Source organism: Camponotus floridanus, unplaced genomic scaffold, assembly GCF_003227725.1.
Source record: "Camponotus floridanus strain SB8 unplaced genomic scaffold, Cflo_v7.5 scaffold1, whole genome shotgun sequence".
Classification (NCBI taxonomy): domain Eukaryota; kingdom Metazoa; phylum Arthropoda; class Insecta; order Hymenoptera; family Formicidae; genus Camponotus; species Camponotus floridanus.
Genome location: NW_020229214.1, coordinates 3,131,173 through 3,154,602, shown reverse-complemented (window position 1 = coordinate 3,154,602; position 23,430 = coordinate 3,131,173). Strand labels below are relative to the sequence as shown.

At 33.1% G+C, this 23,430-nt stretch overlaps 1 protein-coding gene across 2 annotated transcripts in view; it reads left to right on the top strand.

The window, feature by feature from the left end:
- LOC105251663 overlaps window positions 1–17,944 on the top strand; it is a 46,662-nt gene extending 28,718 nt beyond the window's left edge. The window contains exons 1-2 of one of the 2 annotated variants that reach the window (XM_011258614.3): window positions 7,569–7,859; window positions 12,507–17,943. In XM_011258614.3, the coding sequence (XP_011256916.1) occupies window positions 7,845–7,859; window positions 12,507–16,013 (3,522 nt within the window). In that variant the 5' untranslated portion in view covers window positions 7,569–7,844 and the 3' untranslated portion in view covers window positions 16,014–17,943. Of the gene's footprint in view, window positions 1–7,568; window positions 7,860–12,506 lie in introns of those variants that run through there. The other variant, XM_025406353.1, reaches the window with a different exon arrangement.
- Window positions 17,945–23,430: the final 5,486 nt, after the last annotated feature.

The window sequence follows — 23,430 nt, the reverse complement described above, 5'->3', positions numbered from 1 at the left end:
ATTAAATATATACAAAAGAGTTAGTTAAACAAAAGTTAAAATTAAAAACATATTTTGACTGGCTATATAGAATATAGAATATATAAATTGGCTGTATAGAATAAAGTTATTGATGAGTTTATCTTAATTTAGTGGAAATATCATTTTCTTTATAAAGAAGAAAAATTTTGAATATTTATTTATAGAAAGAAAACATTATCATTACAAATGTTAAATTTAACAATAGATAAACTGAGACATAAAGTACTAGGATTTTTTAACGTAAAACTACGCGGAGTGTAGATAAATTTTGATGATCGAGGAACATTTCGGCGCGCAGGAGTATCCTAATTCGCGACTACCTGAGTCGAGGCGAGTAGACGGTGATAGCCCCACGTAGGAAGGGGGGAAACTGAGATGATAAACTCCGGTAAAACACGAACGCTGTAAACTTTCTCCGATAATGGCCGACATCAAACCAATTTCGCGCCCGCGTCATTACCTGATATACCGTTGGCGACGACGAGAGGACAGAAAAAGAGACGGAAAGGCGACACGGAGGTGAACTTCCAGTCATCGATTCGGTGGAATGACTTTGTCAGGAAAAATGCAATTATGATGCGCCGTGAGAAACCGGCTAAACTTTTTATAATAGAACATTTTCAACTTCTTATTACGTTTGGGTTGAATGTACTTTTTTTTTACATTCTGTTACTCATCGACATTTCGAAATGGCTGTATTTTTTTTCGATCCCCAATTGCAAAGATTGGGAAGAGAAGAACTTCTAGTGTAAATTTTGCTTTCACAAGGATGTGGACGGAATACATCGCGAATGAAGCGTGAGCGGCTTGTATTTGTCAGGCTTACGAAATTGCGGGGATCAGCCCAAACGAAATACGAGAGAAACGGCACACAGGTACTCAACGCACCGAATTCTCAACGTTGTATTGTGATGTTCCCGAGAGTTTCGTTTCAACGCTCAATTACGGAAGTGGTCGTATTACGAAAATTCGGTCGTTCCTTTTTATGATGATGGATTTATGAGACAGAGATATTCGCGAGTCAACGTATTTTTCTTTTTTTATCATAAGAGCATGATCGTTTTTCACTTCACATAATATGTATGTACTTTCATTTCATCATGAGTTTTTTAACTATTTTATTTTTTCATTATATATTTGTTTTATGTGCATTTATATATTATATCAATTTTTTGTTGTCTTACAATCAGTGCAATTTAGTATATGTTTCTTTAAGCTATTAATTTTGGCTTACTATAAAATTGAGATAAAGTGTTAAAAAAAAACAATGTGCATAAATGGTAGAAAGCGAAAAGAGAGAGAGAAAGCTATATAATTTTATATATTATAGCTCTCTATATAGAACATTTATAATTATACCTCACATAATTTCATATAATCTCTTGTTTTATAATAAGATTTAAGAAATTACAATCAAAATAATAATAAAATAATAATAAATTGCATAATAAATTTCACAAATTAATTAATTGTTAAATCTCTAGATAATATTTCATTTTAATATCAAAATTCATATATATATATATTGTGTCGATTTTTAAATTTTATAAAATAATATTTTTTTTATCAGAATATAAAGATATATCATTTACAACGATGATGAAAACATAACTAGCGTAATTAGTCAGTGTAACATGTATATTGGGACATGCCTTGTAGCTTGAATAAGTACCAAGTTTCATCAGAGGAGATGCGTGCAGAAGATTGGCGTCGATTCGTCACGATTATTATGTATTAGTGAAAACGTTTGTCACAATGTAATAGGTGTCTTTGATGAAACAGCATCTACATACTATAAGAATGGAGGGTTAAGCATTTTGCATTGAAAGACATCCTTAATTATGTAAGTAAGGTTTGTCAAGTCAGTCCGTCGATTGGAAAAAAAGCCATCAGGAGATTGAAAGGAAAGCCCGTTGTGCATTCATGTCTTGCATAAATTTGAATAAATCTATTTCAAAGAATTGCACAGAGATTATTCTTGTTCGAATTAGGAAGAAACACTTTTTCTTTTTTGAGTCGTTACTGCACATAAAATCATGCATATAAATAAAAATTACATTATTTTGTACATATTGCTTTATTTTGATTATTTTAAAAATTAATTTCTTAGGAAAGATATTTAAAAGCTTTTTATGTTAAAACAATTTCATTATCAGAAAATCTGTATGTCAATTGTATTTAGAAAATATATAATTTTGCTATTACAACGTAATTTATTACATATTATTTCGATGCTTATGAGTAGGCAAATGTTAATTTACTGAGTCACTTCTGGTTGCTCGATGTGAATTGAGCCAGCTGTGGTATATGCCGATTGCCGAATATGTGGACGATTTAGCAGGAGATCAGGTGTGACAAGCCAACTGGGGCTGATAAATCGTACAGATCGACACTTAGTAGATTTTCCAATACTATTGCCATTTGCCCATGGCTATTAACCCTTAATATATGAAGTGCACATTGGAACACTGTGGAATACTCAATACTGCATTGGCGGAGTCTATGTATCTTATTGTGTATTTGCACGCATCACACGCGCACAAGACTATTATATTCTATATAATTTTTTATTATATGTAATTAATACAAGATATTATATTATATTAATTTACATTTCATCAATTTTTATATAACTATTCTAAAACAAAATCTAAAGATAAGACGGCAGATACATAGATTAGAAAATTAGATTAGAAAATAGAAATGGCGAGAGTAAAATAATAATTCCTATAAAAGAATGTATGAACATGTTCTATAATGATTTTTTCTATATGAGCATGGATGAAAAATGCATTGTCTTCTTTGACACAAAAAAGGAAAAATTTTAATAAGTTTAATTAATATAAATTATGTCAAATCATTATAGAAGAGTTTCAAAATTTTCTCTTTAGCATGCTTCGTTGACGATACCTATTGGCGTATGTAACGAAGAAAGTATACTTTTACCTCTAACACATTGCATAAATTACCCAAGGGTGATCGAAGATGTTATTCTAAAAATATTCATAGTTTAGAAATGTTCGCCGCTGGAGGAACACTTCATTTGTTGATTTCTCTCAACGTATGTCACCATGCTGACCTCGAGCGAAAGAAAGAAGAAAGTTCTACCTGGCGATACGAGATGTTGCCGCACCTGCGCGCATTCCACTCAACGTGACCCTAAAACTTTAATGCCGTCGAGCATTCACCTTGACCATGCTCTTGCTGTAATTGATAGCTTCCCTTTCATGAATAATTATTCGTTGCACAATTCATTGCATATAAAAATATAGAATCGATTTTTATATTAATATTGGTATATAATTTCAAACAAAAACGAGTTTACAATTTTTGCTACAGGTTTGTGATTGTTCTTATGTATTACAAATGTAGTGTTTTTAAAACGTTCACTAATCAAAGCATTGTATCATAATTGCATGTGATTTATTAATAACATTGTAGAGATTTATTTTTACTAAAGTATAATAAAATTCTAAATTTAATTACAAAATATTAAATTTTTATATGTATATTTTATTAAAAAATTTCTTAGATATAAGAATCTATGTACTTTATATATATACAAAATTTATTTAATGCGAAATACACGAAAATTTATGTTAAAAGAATAGATGATGTATAATTTTAATAACTTTCGTAATGTAACTTTTTAATATTTTAATCAGATTTAATGTACGTACAAAATAAATTTATGCGTATTAAAAATTTAATCTTTTTCAACGTACATATTATTTGTAACATTAATTGAGCACATAGATAAAAGATGAAATTAAAGATAAATCTAACAGATCCAATTTTTTCTAACACAAGTAAAAAATACAATATGTTATAATACATTATTTATATTACAAAATAAAATAATATAATATTGTTATAAATTTAATATAATAAGAATATGTTTAAACGTAAAAAAGAAAGTATGAAAGTTTTACGTAAATAAATCTCAATGATGACGATATATTGATGGTCGTTTTAATAATGTGGTGAAAATTCAACTTGCCGAGATCGGGAAATAAAGAGGAACTGAAAAAATTCGGATAGACGATGTCGTTGGACAATTAATTCTAGCGTGCAACTAGTTACCTTTACCGTTCCGCACAGACTTTCGGATGAAACAATTTTGTTTGCGGGGTCTCTCGTTATTTCGAGATTTTTGCGGCAGTAACAGCATCAGCGGTAGATGGTACTGCCGACAGACAAGCAAAGCCAGACCATGAGGGGCGGCACTTTTCCGCTGAATTATTGATGACAACGTAATGGATCTCAATGGGCCGGGCATATACAGGGTCTACCAAAAGTGTGGAAACCCCTAAATATCTCGGAAAATATACGTTTTACAGAAAAGTGTTTCCAACAAAAGTTGTAGGGTTTAAGAAGATCTATATACTGATTCTATCAGTTTGACCTTGGATGGCGTCGTCAAGGTCAGGTCAAGGTCACATTGACTTTTTTAAATGACACCCCTACATTTGATTGCATATTCTTATAGCTTAATTCAAGAGCTTTCCAAAACACTATAATAATGTTCATTTTTATTAAGTACTTTGCGAGTTATGAGGTTGAAATAATTTCTTAATTTTACATAAACCATAAAATATCTAGTAAACCATTCATTTTTCGATTATCTTACCTTCATACTTTTATGTACAAATTAATGAGAGGAATCAATTGGTGTAAAGAAAACACATAGTTGTTTCTAAGAAAAAATATGTAATTTGCAATTAACAATTCCATATTTTTTCTTAAAAACAACTGTATGTTTTCTTTACACCAATTGATTCCTTTCATTATTTTGTACATAAAAGTATGAAGGTAAGATAATCGAAAAATGAATGGTTTACTAGATATTTTATGGTTTATGTAAAATTAAGAAATTATTTCAACCCTCATAACTCGCAAAGTACTTAATAAAAATGAACATTATTATAGTGTTTTGGAAAGCTCTTGAATTAAGCTATAAGAATATGCAATCAAATGTAGGGGGTGTCATTTAAAAAAGTCAATGTGACCTTGACCTGACCTTGACGACGCCATCCAAGGTTAAACTGATAGAATCAGTATATAGATCTTCTTAAACCCTACAACTTTTGTTGGAAACACTTTTCTGTAAAACGTATATTTTCCGAGATATTTAGGGTTTCCACACTTTTGGTAGACCCTGTATATGTGTTGCATCCGGCATACACACATACGAAAATTGCTGCTCTCTCTCTCTCTCTCCCTTTCTCTCTCTCTCTCTCTCCCTTTCTCTCTCTCTTTCTCTCTCTCTCTCTCTCTCCCTCCCTTTCTCTCTTTCTTCTCTTTATTCTACAGAAGATGAAAAACTCTGGATAATTAAAAGTTTGAAGATATCTTAATAATATTCGACATAATCTATGAAATAATATACAAAAGTTTAATTGGAGTGAAGATATTTTTGCTTTTATTAAAAAAAGGGTTTGTTATTTATATTAAAAAACATTTTAATTGTTATCAAATATATTGAGAAAAATTCGATCAGATGTAATATTTGAGCGAATAATTATTAGATATTTATTAGATAATTATTAGATAATTATTAGATAATTATTAGATAATTATTAGATATATTAGATATATTATAGCAATGTCTTGTAATTAATGTTTTGTAATTATAATTTTCATATTTGACAAAATTTATTTAAATATATATTTGGATATTAGAAATATGGAATATATATTTAAATATTAATTAGGCATTTGATATTCTGGTAGATTGGTTTTACTGGATTTTTCATTATATAACCGCACAATTATGTGCAGATGTGTGCAGCAGAAATTGAATAGATTGTGTATGTGTGTGTGTATGTGTGCGCGCGTGTATGATACCAGTTAAATTTCACCCGCTTGACAGTGGCCGAGATTCGTGCAAACGATCGAAGGTCAATTACAAGGCGCAGTCTATCTTTTCGCATGCATCAAATAAAATATATATTAAATTACAGATTAATACATACTTTTTTGATGCTTAAAAAAATAATTATATGAATATTTTTGATGATAAAACTTCAATAAAATTGTTATTAAAATAATAATAATAATAAGAATTTATAATTATAACTATTTGCAAATTAATTAAAATATTTAATAATTTTTGAAATTATTAAATGTTTTAATTAATTTGCAAATAGTTATAATTATAAATTCTTCTTTATATATATATATATATATATATATATATATATATATAAAGTTTCTATGAATATCGAAAAAAATGTATATGTTAGAGATATGACAATCTCTAAATTTCTATTTGTATTTTTCGATGTTCTATAAGAAAATGAATAAAATATTAGTGTTACAATTATTTTTGTAATATTATAAACTTAAAACTAATAATATGTATACAAAAAAGAAAATGAGAAATCACTGACTATGTGGTTAATTGATTATTCCTATTTAACGCAAAGAGCAAGAAAAGTAAATTATTGCCGCATTGATGATCTCTAGACTAATTTTACTGTACCGACAAACTCTCCTTTTACTTCACATCTATAATCATTAATGATCCTTTATTTATTAACTCTATGAAGATATAAGCAATAATTATGTTTCCGGTGAAAGACAGGTTTTATTGAAAAAAGAACACGTTGTTTTCCCATATCGAGTTTTGATATCACTACGCGTATTCTTATGCATTCCAACATTGCGATAGTTAATAAGTATGATTAAAGATTACATCAATCCACAATTCACCATGGTGCAAATTATTACACCGCATTGCGTAAGATTTCTTGTGTATACGTGCGATGCAACACCCTTGATGTATATCCTTCAAGACTCAATGATGCATCACTGATTCTTGGCTAATCTTTAAAGTAGGCGCCGATAAATATCTTAAACAAGAATAAAAATAAAAAGAGACAGGGAATATCTCAATTACTACATAAGTTTATCAGCGTTCAGCTTTTCAAAGCAAGCTGGGCCTAAAGAATTCATTTCGCGATTGCGAAATACATGGAAAGTTTACGGTAAGTTTCACTTGTATTTTTATGCAAACTGTCGTACTGTTTTTTTGGGTCTCCGACAGCAGATATGCAGCTGATAACTCATGTCGATTTTTGTTGTCGAGTGCGAGGGTGGGATACTCGGATACTCGGTTGACCAATTCTTCCGAGGTACTTTTTATATGTCGCAAAAGGATATACAACCGGTTTCACGCGACATACGCGTTGTAGTCACTCGGGACCGAGAGATATACACGCTGCATCTTCGACTTCTTCAGCGAGACAGAGGCAGGGCTAGCCTACTTTCTCTACAAAGAGAATTTTTAAACGTCGTGTGAAGAGGGCTCCCTCTTTTCGTGTTCTCATCTTCCTCATGTCATCGTCATCTTTCTCACTCTCTTTCTCTCTCTCTCTCTCTCTGTCTCTCTCTCTCTATCTCTCTTTCTCTTTTTGCCCTCTCTCTTTTTCTGTCTCTTCTCTCGGTACCCTTAGGCGAGCACTCACTCTCTCCTTTTCCCAGGTCTCCTTTCCGCGATTCACCCGACAACCTCAGTCGACAACTCTTCTGACTCGTAGCCCTCTCGGAGTCTATATAAGCAGAGTCTTCATACGAGACTGAACATTTTTTGTGTTAGTACCGGCGAGTCGTGGCGCTCGTCTGTCAAAGAGGCTACGGGCCAACGAGTGCCAGTATGGTGTGCGCGACGTGTGATAGGAAAAGCCACCGTTAAATCGCATACGACAAGCTTGGAGTAGACGCGACTTCCTTTAAAGTGTGGTGGCGAAAAGTAGACGGAGCGCGTCTCGTAGTGGATAATTTGTGTGTAGTGCCAAGATTGCGGTTTATGCGCGTGTGTCATGGTTAAACTCAAGGTAGGTCGCAACGAGTCTGGATTGTCGTGCTTGGTTCGCTCAGAACGTTTATCTTCTTGGAAATTAACAAAAATGTGACACAAGTACAGTTACATCCAAAAGTAAATCTTCCTGCTTTAGAGCTTGCACAGTGTTTCAGTTGCAAATATTTATGATTTTATAATGTCATTAAAATGTGTGATTTGTTTAGCAGAAAAATTATAAGCTAAGATTTAAAAATGTGTGTAATAAATAAAAGTTTTATTAATTTGCCTTTATCTTGTTTAAATTGATTTTGTTTAAAATGGCTTAAATAAATGCTATTTAAAAACTAATAGTTTTTGCGATTTTAATGTATATTATTTTAAATATAAACACACATGTATCTGAAAATACTTATATATATCTCTGAAAATATTGTAGGAATATGACATGTATTTTTAAAATATTTGTAATAATACAACGTGCATTTCAATATCGATAAATAATATATTTACTCGAGAAAATAATTACTGCATTGGTTGCAATTTTTATTAACATAATTGGATTCTTTCTTATTATGCATGATGCTTTTAACGCTTTGAGGTAGTACTTGCATTTCTCGTGGTAATTTATATTTTACTATATAATAATTAAAGTAAATATTATATTTATATATCCATTTTCTCATATGTAAAATTATTCATAAATATGTTTCATATATTAATTAGTTATCGAGTCATTACTGTCATCATCTACATTTGTTTATAAATATCCTCCATTTAATGGTAGTAAATTATTTCGGTTTGTTATTATTTTAATACAGTTATTAATGATATACCTAAAAGAAAATTTAAATAAAGAATAATAATGATTTTATTAATATTTTTTAGAATTATGTAAAATATTCTAAACTTTAATTAATAAATTAAATTTTAATTTGTAATTATCTAACATTTATTGAATCATCTATATGTATATGTCTATGTAATCAATAAAACGGACTTCCGTGATTGATCGGCTTTTCAAATATATGTATACATTATGTCACATCTCAGTTTTATTTAAAAACGATAAAATGAATAGAGTACTTTAGTACACAGAAATCTCTCCACGACTTAAATAACGTTACACCCTCGATGTGAATAAATTTCCGTATTAATAAAGGGAGGGGCGCATGTATTATGAAGGAGCGCACGATAGAGGTCTTAAGCGTATGCATTATCGATAATTGCACTGCGACGATTTCCAACCAGAGATTAAGTAATTGCTGGTTTCTTATCGATGTCTAATAACGACTAATCTGAGATACCGGCCGAATCAATTTTTTCTAATTTGTTCGTTGAACAATTTAACCTTTTGATTAATCTTTGAATGATATAATATTTTTTTACACACATATAGAAATAAAAATGTTATAAATGATTAAATAAAAGTTGTTAATAATAATTATTTAAGAAATATAGGTCATTACGTATTCCCGCATGCGTGAAATATGCATGAAATTGAAAGTTCTCATAGGAAACATACTATATATTTTCATACGGGCAGTACAAAAAAATGCATTTATATAAAGATCATTATACAAGATGTAAAAGTAATTATTTACAACGAAAAAAGAAAACAATATAAATATCAATTTATTTAATTTGTTGAAGTTTGAGGAAATAATACTTTTTACTTAATTATGTTCATATAATCAATGTTTATAGCCATGAAAAGCAGGTATTTCAGGTAACGAGATTTATAAAGATATGATCTAATCTCTCATATATGTTATTACTTTTACACTATATACAGCATATTATCAAACTATCACTCTACTAATATATATAAAAATAAGTACAATATTTTGATAGCTTTATAGTCACATTATTAATTTGGCATTCGATTAAACTGATAATTGCAAAATTTCATATTTAATAATCTAATTTAAGATTCATGTAAAAATATATTTCGAATAAACACATATTTTGTTTGATCGAAATCTTTTTCTTTCTTTTTTATTGACCCCGTTATATTGATGTATCGTGTGTATGTTATTTTGTAAATTGTACTTACTATCTCAATTAAAATTATCTAATAATATTGTTATTTTTTTACTGTAAAAAATTAATCTAATTAAAAAATTAATCTAATTAATCAAAGTAAAAAATTTTATTCATATTATTATCATAATTGCATTTTAATTTATAATTAGTAACAAATATTTCGTAATTAAATTATTTTACAAGTTTATATGCATTTATCAAGAAAAAATCTTTTATTAAAAACTGATTGATGTTATTTAAGGATATATAAGCTGCGAGTAATTACAAACTTTTGAAAAATTAGTTTTGTATAATTACTAAAAATCAATTTTATTTTTCTTTATACATATTTTTACAGGTATGTGTGCTCTGAATTTCTTTTATATGATGGAGATATAATATCATTGAGACAATGATAATATATATGCATTGTCATTGAGACAATGTATAATATATATTTTATAATATATAAATATATATTTTATCGAAAATTTTCTGATTGCATATAATATACACCGATTAATTGAAAATCTTATGAGCGAATAATTATTAATTGTATTATAATAAGATAAAGCTAAAATATGTGTTTATTAACTGCAAACATAAAGATATTTATTTATATATAATATGTTTCAGATTCCTCTATTATTTTAATTACGATTTTTTAAATTATTTTTAATCAATTTTTAAGAAATACAGTTCAGGCGTAAATGATTAAATATCAGAATAAAAAAATAAGAGACTAAAAAACATTTTTCAAAAAATAATTATTTGAAATTACAATTATTGTTATATATTGTCAGACTGCAAGCATAGAATATATTCGGCCATCGTGCACTTAAGAGAAGAAGTCGCTGGTTTCTTGCCGGCAATGACAGACGATGAGCTTGTACGTTCTCATCGTTTTTTTTCATCAGTCTATTTTTGTAGAAAAAACATCAAAAATGCAATTTTCACGAATTGGAGAAAGTACGGTGACTATGTTAGCCTTGCATCTCGGCCATCGTGCCACTTAAGAGAAGAAGTCGCTGGTTTCTTGCCGGCAATGACAGACGATGAGCTTGTACGTTCTCATCGTTTCTTTTCATCGGTCTATTTTTGAGAAAAAACATAAAATGCAATCACAATTAATTATTGTATAGTAGCGTTTGACATATAATTATAACAATAACAATTATAATAATATTTCGCATTGTACATATACAAAGTGTTACAAAAGATAGTTGCATAATTTATAATTGTACTATTATTTATTATTTTATTGATTAAATTTTCGTAAAGGGGGGGGGGGGTTTGGGATAAACGTAGTTTTAAATTTCTATTGCATGTGCATATACGTATGTGTGTATTGTATATTACTATACATGTATAATTTAATATTTGTTAATATTATAGACGTAATATACTCAAAAAGTAGGCATCTTTCTAGCATAAATAATGGCTTCTTTTGCAAGAGATTTATGATGAAATGTCGCACAAATATTGAGCTTTCTATAGCTGTCTTTAGTTTTATATGTCATGGAAAGAATACTTATGTCAGATTATTTTAATAATTATGATCGATAAGGTAAATATATTTCTTGTTACATAATATTTTCTTAGAATGTTCATTATTACGTATGTTCTTTTCAATATTATATGCAATATTAGATTATATGCATGTACATATATACATATAGAATTTTTTTGGAAAAGAACTTGTTATTAATTCATTTAAATGAGCAAAGTGTTAGCATCTCTAAATGGATAGCACTTGTTCGTTTTTCGCAACTCCTCTTTATGCAACATACGCTATTCCGCTTACAATTATAACGTAATTATTCATTCGTGCACGCCTCTTTAATGCTCGGAATACGTAAACGAAGCTTTACATAATTTTCACATATGCTGTAGTGATCCCTTCTCTGACTTTAAGCGAATAATACAGAAATTCTCACGGCCTCTAATATAGTTGCTACACAATAACGAGTGGGTGATCTCCGTATGTACTGTGAAACTATTCTTAGCGTCCAACGAACTAATTAACACGTATAGCTTGGCGTTTCGTATATTTGAATGAATATGTGTACAAAATGCAATTATTTTCCTATTATTTTTAGTAATGATATTTATATAATGGAGAATAGATAATAATCTTATAATATATTCATTATTATGCTGTGTGTGTATAGGTGTTTATTATGCATGCTCTGATATGTTTTACCACGGTTATTTAAGAAAATAGGGAGCCAAGAGATGCGAAAGTAAAAGTACATAAAAGCAAAAACAATTTTTATCTTAATATGGAATACAAGTGTGTATAATAGATTCTTTCAAAATGCAATGTGTTTGCAATATTAAATTTGTAATTACTATCTGACTAAATTACATATTATATATTTAAATATAAATTAAAGTCATAATAACTATACGAATCAAATATATGTGTAAAATCATATTCGAATCTTTATTACGAAATTGTAATGCATTTGCTGCAATTAAATTTTTCGAAATCTTGGACGAATTATGCATTATTATCTTTATATAATTTGATATTATGCCTCAAGTTTCTTTTCACTATAATCATAAACGTGCCTAGTGTGGGAATAGAGAGACGAAACATTAACCACAAAAGCCGTGAAGTTACTTTTTTGACTCTAGTTAACCGTTTTATTTTTAGATGCTATTCCTGCTGTTCTGCGTCCTGTTGATTGGACAGCACGTGCAAGCAGTAGTCAACAAGGCGACCTCGCCGTTAGCCAAGGAAGAAGAGAAACCCACCAAGGCCAAAGCCGATGATAGAATAAGTAATACTTTTAATTCTCCGTCTGACGAGTATGGGCCACCGTTAGGATCGAGTTTTAATGGACCAGCGCCGATATACGGACCTCCGGAGTTAGTCGGCAGCCTTGGATCAACGCCCATTTATCCACCACCACCGCCGGAATTGCCGCCACCTGTATTTGGACCGTCGGCCGTTTCATACGGGCCGCCACGAAGTATCAAGCCGCAATACGGGCCACCGAAACAAAGTTTCGGCTTAGCAATATCCTCCCTCCTTTCGAAGCCTACTTACGGCCCGCCAAAGCTTCATTACGGGCCGCCGAAGCAACATTTTATGCCGCCGTTGGCTTCGTTCTCGCAGTTTATATCACCGAAACCTCAATACGGCCTGCCATTGAAGTCGTTCGTTGGTACATCCAGCCAGCAATATATATCGCCGCTACCGACGAGTCAGCACGGGCCGTCCAAGCCGGGCCACGGACCACCTATTCCTATATCGCTCGAGACTTACGGTCCGCCGCCTCCGAAATTAGCTATTCAGTTTAATCCTCTGCCCAATGACGAGTACGGTCCACCACCGCCGCCCGTATCCGCACCGCAACCGCAATACGGTCCACCGGCTGGTGATTTATACGGACCTCCGCCACCAGCACCTCCGCCAGGAGTTCCAGCGCCACCCACACCACCTGACATAAAGTACGATGGATGGCAGCCTATTGCCGGAGTGGCTACCTCCCCTAATCAAAGTGGTCCACCGATAGATACATATGCCTCACCCCTGGACGCAAAACACAATTACATCGAAAGTTCATCCTCTTCGGGATCGCAATTATCTCATGCTTCCCTGAGCGCCTCGACGAATACAAATATACCTAGCGATTCTTACGGCATGCCGTTAAATAATCCGGATGATCACGATTTGAAGACGTCCGTGCATGAATCCTCGGCTTCCTCGGAGAACGATGGATTACCGCCGCCGCCGTTACCGCAACACGAGCCCCTACACAATAATCACGGTCCAGGTGCTACGACCAGTCAATCTGATCATCAATTCGGTCGGCAACAATTGAACTTGCAGCATGGAACGCCAAATATCGAACCGTTAACCATCGTAAAAACAGTAGGATTTGAATTATTGCCAACAACGGGCGCTTTGAACGGAGATCTTACAGGCTTATCATTATCAGGAGGCACTTCCGACGTCTCGTCATTTAATCATATTTCAAATTCGATTAATGCCAATTCGGCTTCACTTCACTCGGAATTGACGTCAAACGACGGATCTCACGCTGCCGCTTTAAGCAATGGCGGAGATTCTCACGGATTTCAGAATGTGGAGAACGATCTGTCCTTGCAGCAATTACCGCAGCAGACGCCATCGAACGATTATGGCCCGCCCTTAACAACCGTGACTTTTGGGAAACCCGCTAATTTTATATCAAGCACATCCTTGTTTTCTCCTCCGCCTTTAGATTCTTACGGAACACCACCTCTATCTTCTTACTCGTTCACCGGACCTTATCCAGCAGCGCAAGGAGGACGATTATTTTCGTCATTCGGAACATTCGGAAGTTCTTTTAACAAACAAAATCTGCATCATCACAGAGTTCATGGTCCCTTCAGACCACCGCCAATTCCTCTCGAGTCTCTGATGCCACCGCGAAATCGGGAACCGATCAAATTCAGGGAACCGATACCAACAGGATTATTATCGAATATTAATCGATACTTATCGCCGCCTACAAAACAACAGTTGCCGATCGTCCACGCTCCAGTGTCTTTTCGCCATACACATGGATCGAGCAATTCATTCTCCGGCTCTTTCGCGTCATCTGGTTCGTTTAACGTACATAATTCTCCGATAGCCGCACCGCATGTTCAATACGGAACGCCGTTATCATTTACTGATTTCAACACACCAGCTCCTCATTTAACTTATGGAGCGCCCAACTTTGGCCCACCAACTTCTTTCGTTTCAACGTCCTCCGGATTTGGCAGTAATCTCTACAGCGGGATTAATAACGCGCTAACAACATATGGCACACCGGTGGTGAACGCACCGTTATCAATCGGTGGCGGTTATGACTGCAATTCCTTGCAACCGCTCTTGCCTGTAAACGGAGCGTTACATTCGAACAAAGGATTGTCCGTGAGCGGAGAGCTACCTTTAAGCGGTAGTTTAGCTTCGAGCGGAGAATCGCATTCTAGCGGAGAGCTGCACTTGAGTGGAGGCTTATCTTTGGGTGGTGAAGTGCCCTCAGGCGAGAGGCTATTATTGGATGCTGGATTACCCGCGCATGGAGGCGCGCATGGAGGCGCGCATTCTAACGGCCAGCTGCAACTTGGTTTTGAAAACGTGAAAATTTCTGGTGGAAGTGTAGAAAATCCCAGCCCACTTTTCATCAATTCTCTGTCTACGAGCATTGCCAACTCCGTGGGAAGCGATTTATCTGGGGATAGCCATCAAAATTCCATTTTTACGGGCAATTCATTACCGCTTATTAAGCCGCTTGATAATTTTCTAGGAGGCCCGCCGGTAAATACACTAGATTTACAACATAATGAACAACAGAAGACGAATCTCAAGGATAGTTATGGCAATCCGGTAGGATTAACTTACGATTCGTCCAATGAAGCGAGTGACACCAGAGCTGTTCACGCGTCCACCAAAGATATTTCGAACGAACCCTCTGCGCATCCGTCTAGTCAGTCTCACAATTCCGCAGCAACACTTGAACACGGCTCGGGAATATCGGCTGCGGCGCTAACAGCGAGGTTGACCGCGCAGGCCTTCGGTCAGCAAAAGAATCTCGAATTAAACGAGGTGGATGCTAGTCAATTTTTGAAATCGAGCGAGGGTAGCGAGGCATTGTCTTTGGCGCAGCGGCTGACCGCTGATAATGCTAACGATTTTGAGATTCATGGTTCCAAAGGCACTTATAGATTACAGATACAAGCAGCAGACGGAGGTCTAGGCACCGAGAATTCGGATGGTAGCATCAGACACGATCAGGTATTATCTAATGGCCTTCTTCAAGATATAATAGCCGCTATAGAACAGCCGGAGAATGGTGCTATACAACTGCAAGGCTCGCCGCAAGTTCAACAATTGGAAAAAGTTTTCGGTCCTGATCTGCCGCAGGAAACTGGTGTCATTAACGGTCATTTTATTACCGTAGATAATCAAGGACAAAGCAATGGATTACAAAATCAAGTCGAGGAAGCTAGCGAGAGAAGCGAAGACGTTAAATATTCAAAAAATCAGCCATCAATCGCTTTATTCTTTGACACTAAATTTGGAGAAACGAAAAAGGAAATCAGATCTGCATCGAAAAGCGAGATGCATACCGTTAAAGAAAAAGAACAAAATAACAGTAAAACGAAATCTTTCTCTAAATCGTAATAAGTGCCTTTACAAAAATATCTAATAGTATTTTTAATAATATTCTCGATCGCTTTGATTCATCTCGCAAAGACTTTTTGATTTCCGACAAGAAAAGATATTGCTGTTAACGTGATGCTATTTATTTTCTTTGCTTGCGGTTGACCAATATATATATATATATATAAAATATATAAATTATTTTGGTGAGAGTTTTTAAATCTATGGTGTTCACGATAGCATAATAAATTTCTTGCATATCGATATTCGAAGCGTTGCACATTTTTCGGTGATATTTTCGGTCGAATGTATAGCCGCGAGTACGAAATACTATATTTTCACATATCAACAAACTAAAATTTTTATTTCCAAATAGATTGCAATAAAATTGGTTTACAACTTGACGTGGAAAGCAATTTATTTTGTTGCTTTATCTTTAAAAATTATTCAAACGAATACCTAAGATTATGCAATTTCTCGTAACAGATTCAAATATCAAAAAAAGCTTGATTAACTGAAAACTAGAATTAGAAGGTATAAACCGCGCAATGAAAGTTTATGTAATCTTTTTTCTCTTATTTTCTCGCAAGCAAGCGAAAGTAATAATTACTACTTGTTGGGCAGTATATCGATAACAGGTTATTAGATGAATCGTCTGCTTGCTTAAGAACTTTTCACTTCTTAGTAAGGATTGCAGAAGAGTGATTGTAGAAATGCGTGTATCATCGGCACATTTTTATCGTATGCGAAGATTTTATATCTATAAATAATAATCTTGTTATCAGGTCAAATGTTCACTGAGATTCAACTAAGGATCCAGAGTTTTAATTTTTCTGTGTCCTCGCGTCAACAGCTTATCTTATCTTCGTCCATGAAAATTTCGTCGGCTCGATGATCCTTTCAATGTACAAGAAAATTACTCAATATCGAATGAGATTTTTGTCGGGATAATCGATGCTATCACTTTCAATAATCCGACGCAAATGGCAAGTTAGCATTCTCTGCTCTTGTCGCGATGTATGAAAAATGTTAAGCACGCTATGAGACATTACGCGCGTTTATTAATACTCATATAGGTCAATAGGTTACGGCACCGTTCTCGTGCAAAGTACACGTAGCTGGTGATATGGCATATCCGCGTAAAATCGTTGGGTCGGTAGAACGTGATCGACAGCTACGGTATCTTTCACGATTTCAGTCTTCGCCGAGGTGAAAGTTCAAAACCTCGTTTAATGAATCGGCGAAACACCGAGCTTCTATGAGAATTTCTTTGCGAGTGAAACGCATTGCTCCAGATGGATGCGGATACGTTTAGTCTACTATTACGTATGTGCGGAAAAAAGAAATAAAAAGAAAAACGCATGCTTAGGGCTTGCACGCGGCGGAAACGCGGAGCAACCGCGGAATGTCGATATTATCAGGCAGAGAGAAACCGTAAGCAACGAACGTTATTTCCTTCCGGCGCGCGTATTAACGATCTTTATGCGACTCACGATTCGCAATTCTGCGCGTAAGTTGAAAATGAGTACGTATCGTGAAAGAGCGCGCCGTTAAAATCCCGAGTAATCTTAAAGCTCTTGCATTTTTATGATTTTGCCTGGCAAACGGTTATGCATAACTTGGTGTATTGCAGATACGTAAAATAAGTAGAGCGTATACGTTTAAGGGAGAGACGCTCATTGTTACGAAGTACGCAGTAACGATACTGCCAAGCCATAAAACGCATCCACTTGCTCCTAACCCATATCCACCTACTTTTTTAGGATTTTAATTTATTATTTTATATACGTGAACTTCTATGTGTGTGTGTATGAGCACTTAGCTTATATCCGACGAGCGATCGATGCTATCACTCGCCGGATATAACGATCTTATTAGCTTGTACTTTTAATATATGCTCCATATGTAAATATATAAATACTTTGTAAATAGTGCTCAATTTTTATTTCTGCACTCTCCTTATATTACCTATATCCTATATTAATTTATTATATCACAATTGGATATGACAATAAAAAAATCTGCAATTGCAATATTCATGTTAATACGTATTATTTTTTTAACAATATGATAATTAAGAAACGAGCAATAAGAGCCCAAAACGCGGATGGTAATGCGTAAATTTCATAAACATTAATTGTTCGCGAAAAAAATTGTTTAAACGTGCACAAGGCATTTATACATATATTTTACTTAGTGTGTATGCCAAATTATAGATTCTCATGTTTTGAGAATTCTATAAAACCCTTCTTTATCCCCCTGAAGAGATGTAGACAGGAAAAATATATTATTTTTTTCTCTTTACAAATTTTTGTTTCGATAATGATATGATTTCTATTTTTCATTCTATTTTTCATTTGCATTTGCGAAGCATTATATCAAATCGTAAATATTAATATTAAGTAGGTATTAGTGTAGGATATTAGAGAAACACGTTGTTTTCGAGTCCATTTGCAGAGATTGGGCCGCCGTAATGTGGATTACAAGTTTGCACATCCGAAAGTGTTTGTCTCGAGAAAGTACTCGGTTAAATCGGCGGTCGCCTAAATACCGCGAATTCTGGCACGACGGAGAAACGGAAACGTATGAGGGAATTAGGTATCCTCCGCTAAGTAGAATTACGGTTATGTAAATGAAACGCTATATTGCCTCTCCTTCGGTTAGAGCCCACTGCTAAAATCGTTATTCCCAGATTTTCCACGCGAATCCACACGGCGTAAGTATTCATCGACTTTTTTCCTCACTGTCTCTTTGCATTGTTTCAAGTGTCTTTCTTCGCTTCCTCTCCGCTACTTACTACTTCGCATTAGTAGACAATATGATCATGAAACTTCCGGTGTAATCTGACGCTATGAGAATATTCACACGTTTTCTGCTGTGAAGACAAGATTGCTCGTGTTAAATCAGCGAGTTGTGCTAAATAAGCTGATTCGCGGTGAATAGATTTTATTTTAGTTGATTTTAAATGCATGATATCAATAAGTAATTCAGAATTTTTTTTATATAAAAAAACCTGTCCTCTTTAGCTTGAAAATTTTTAAACTCTAATTTTTAGTAAAAATATTTATTTTTTAATAGGTTATTTTATTTAATTTACAATTACAACGAATATTATATATACTTTTCATAAATATCTAAATAAAATAATCATATTTAATCTTTAAAAGAAAAGAAACGAGATAAAAATAAAAAAATACAGTAAATATATTATACAAAAATTTTTTTATGTAGCTGCATTTAAAGAAGTACTTATAAATATATATAGCTTTTTGATCTAAAAAATCTATTCAATAATCTATTCAAATCTATTAAAACTTATCAAATCTATTATAAGATTAAAAGAGATAACATCATAAATATAACAACGCTATTTCATTTCATGTTAAAAAGATTACAGGTTAGGTAGTGAAGAATGAATATATTTAGTAGTGATAATAATTTCCGGAACTCGTTAAAATTCATCGAACCTAAGAGACATTACAACGTTTGCTACGTGGAAAATAGTTGATGTCTACAAAGACGAAGCGAATTTTATTAGCGCTCAGGCGATCCCTCCGAAGGCGCGTAACGACTTCCTTCTGGTGCAATTTTAATCGTACGTCGTACCGTGTGGAGTTGCCGGTCCTTCGAGACTAGCTTCGGTGACGAGGAGGGCTTTGGATGGGATCTCGAAGGAAGGTTTCAAGGGTTAGCCAACGGGAACGTATGCATTTTTCGCGGAGCTCGGAAGTGCTTTATTTCCATACTGACGTCGTATCCGTACACACCGACGTCATACTGATCTCAGGAGGCACGTTGTTGCCTTATGGGCGGTATATACAGAATATAAGGCAAGCCGACAAGCGGAGTCTCCGATGTATCGTTGCTGGTATGCCCGACGTTGCTCCATCGCCAAAGGCAAAATTGTCTTTCCTGTGAATAGCAAATAGTTGCTGAAAGCGAAATCACCCAAAAAACTAAACGAGATTATAGGAATCGATTGGATGATAACAATATTCAAATTATATCGATACTTTATAAAGCTTTCTTTCTTGTCATTGATTTGACTTAATTAAAATATTTTTATATGTATTATTCGGATAAATAATTCTTTTTTATACCAAGCAAGAAAGCATAGTTGCTTGTTTATCTCTAGCAATGTAGTATATGTACACAATTTAAAACAAAATGTAACATGTCATTATAGTCGCTAAATTAGAACCGTTCTCACATATTGTTTTTTTTCCTGCACTCGCATTGTAATAAAGTAGGTTTCTAGCACGCTTTTTTATTATCACGCAAGTATAATTATCACGAGAAGTAGTATAACTAATATTACTTTGTCATTGTTTAGATAACAAATATGAAGTTAATTTTCTTCAAATTTGATTAAATTCTATCTCTTTTTTTATCAAATTTTTTAGACTTACATTTAAAGATTATCACAAAAAATTAATTTTATATTAAAATTGTCAAATAAAAGTTTTACAAAACTTTTAATAAACAAAATTGCTTTAAATTGACCAAATAATCTTTAGTTAAAAAATATGGCAATTTTAAAATATTTTGCATATTATTTTTTCAAATTTTCAACATACTTTTTCAATCTATTTTAGAGGAATATTTTTTTATATACATTTTTTGAATCGTTGATATTGAAAGCTGCAAATTAATATTTATTGGGAAAAATGTAGTAATCGCTAACATTTGAAAATATTAGATAAAATGCGATTTTACTCATATTGCATATGTTTTACAGTCTACCTCGTGAAAAAAGAGCATGACAAATTTATAGTGAAAGGAGAAAATTGATAGGCAATGTATATCAAAAGGATTTTAATAATCTCTTGCAAGTAATTTGACTTTTCCAGACTTTTCTGGTTACGATAAAAATGAAATTGTAAGAAATATGTGATAAAAAGTAAAATTATGAAATTATTAAAACGTTTGAAATAAAGAAACATTCAAGATTCTACTTTATAAATGAAAAAGAGAAGATCTCAATGTTAATGATAGTTTCATGTTAAATCTTAATTAGTATTGTTATTATTAATATTATCATGTTGCTAATGAAAGTCTTTATATGACACGTGGAATCCAGAGATAATTAACAAATGTGATATTAACATTTGTCTTTAGAAATTTCTAATTATTATTAAGCTTATAATCTATTATTATTAAGCTAATTATTATTATTTGTAAATTAAACATTGTAATATTAGTGTATGCGCATTATTTATATTATATAGAAGTGAAATCAAAGCTCTTCTTTATAATTAAAAGTGTAAGCAAAACAATAGAAAAATTTTACATAAAATTTTTGCAATAGCAAAAATTTTTATCTGCATATATTATGTTTATATATAAAATATTTTTATATAATTGTCCAAAGATTTAATTAAGTATTTTTTCTACATAGGTTGATATATCTTTCACAATTACAAGTATGTAATATGATTGCAAAAAAAAGCAAATATTTATAGATATGACAAGTAACTGCTCCGCGCTATAGGATATGCACAACTTCTAATTAGGTTAGTCAGTTTAGTGACAAGCAGTTTCGCACATATAATTCATTAACCTTCGCATGAGACGGAAGATAGATAACGTATGATTATGCATTGCACACGATATTAAAATGTAACGATCCGCACCTATTCAGTCTATATGTAAATATGTAAATTGAAGTCTTTTATTAAATGAATATATGCAATCAGTATTTCATAAAACTCAATATGTGATTATTGCAAGATATAATAAACTACTGATACGATAAATAATTTTTACGCGAAATTAATATTTAACTGTAAGATTTTTATTAATCGAAATAATTTTTGTTAATCAAAGTAGTTTTTTGAAGAAAATTAAAATAAATTATTAATTTAAAAAAAGAGCTCAAAAGTATTGAAAAATTCTTTCATGTTAAAGTCAGAAAGATTTAAATGTAAAAAAATTTGCAAATTAATATATCAATGCACAATGCATTTTTCTTTTCGTTTTATCGAAAAGATTTGTCTTTGGAAAAATAAATAGAAAGAAATTTGCGTCTGAAATCTGACCTATAAAGTTTCGAACGAAACTACAATATGAATAAGGTACATGTCACGCTACATCTAAGGAACGAAATGATTATTAATAAAGAGTGTAAATGTAAAACAGCAAGAAGGACTGGAAGCAAAGAAAGAAGTGAAAAAAGGAAAGCTAAACGAGAGTGAAAAAAGAAAGATACGTTCGTAATCGAAATAAAGAAGGAGCAAAAAGGAGTCACCGAGGGTAGGGACCGGAAAGAAGTCTACGAGGAATTCCATAAAAATAGGTGAAATATGCATAGTACCGCGGAACGTGAAGAAGCGTCGCGACGTCGTCGAGCGTCTCCGGGGAAACCGGAATCTCGGCGCGGAAAGAAGGAAGAGTGAGGAAACCAGCGCCGGTGGAAGAACGCGACAGTCGGTCGGGAGCGAAGAAGAAGCGAAAGAATGAATGCAGGATGGGTGGGTATCTCGAGGGGAAGTGGCGTAGGACAGATAAAGGAAAGGAAGGTTAGAGAGCGAACATTTGGAACGTCTTCTCGAACGAAATCTAATTTCAGTCCCACGGCGAAACTAAGCTATTTTCCCCGCAATATGCACGCTCGCGGGCGTGCACAAGTGTTACAGCAGCGTTTTCCGGCCTCTTACCTTTGACACTCGGCGATTTCTTACGGGGGAATTTTTTAATGTTCTCTCCGAGAGAAAGAGAGCAATTGTAGCTTGTCCGGTACGAATGCGTATTCGAAATGGCTGATAAAATTTCTATCGTCATAATCCACTGTTAAAAAGCGGGACTCCTCGTAATTTTGCTATGGTCGTGTTAGCTTTAGCAGCTGGAAAACGATCTTTCATTTGGCTATGCTGAGTCGTTTGTTCCCGCCGTTGGTGTTGAGAGCACGTATATATATGTTACACACGTTCCTTCGCAAGCTTTATGCCACGGTAGCATATAATGCACGCTAAGGGTTATTCATTATTTTCAACGCTTTGTCTTTTTGACATCTCTATTCGTTAGAAGGTAACTAATTGCCGCATTTTTGTATAATTGAAACATAACAGTTGCTAACATCGATTTTAACAGACATAAAAAAAGGGGAGAGAGTATAGATGTTTAAAATATACTTATTATATGATATTAAATAAATATAATTGTAAAAATATTGGAAATATGTAAATTATTTGCAAAAAGATGAGACGTGTATATTAAATTTTTGTTTGATTACACGTCTCATATGATATAAATATGTATCAGGAAAAAATCTGATAGAAAAATGTATCAGAAAAAATTGAAGTTTGATCAAAGCATATTTCATCCAAGCTCGTTATATGATTTATAAATTAATGCAAGGGCAGTTTCGATCGGCAGTTTCGACATATACGTGAATTTCTTTTATTGACTATTCGTCGGATAGACAGTCCCCGGAGGGCGT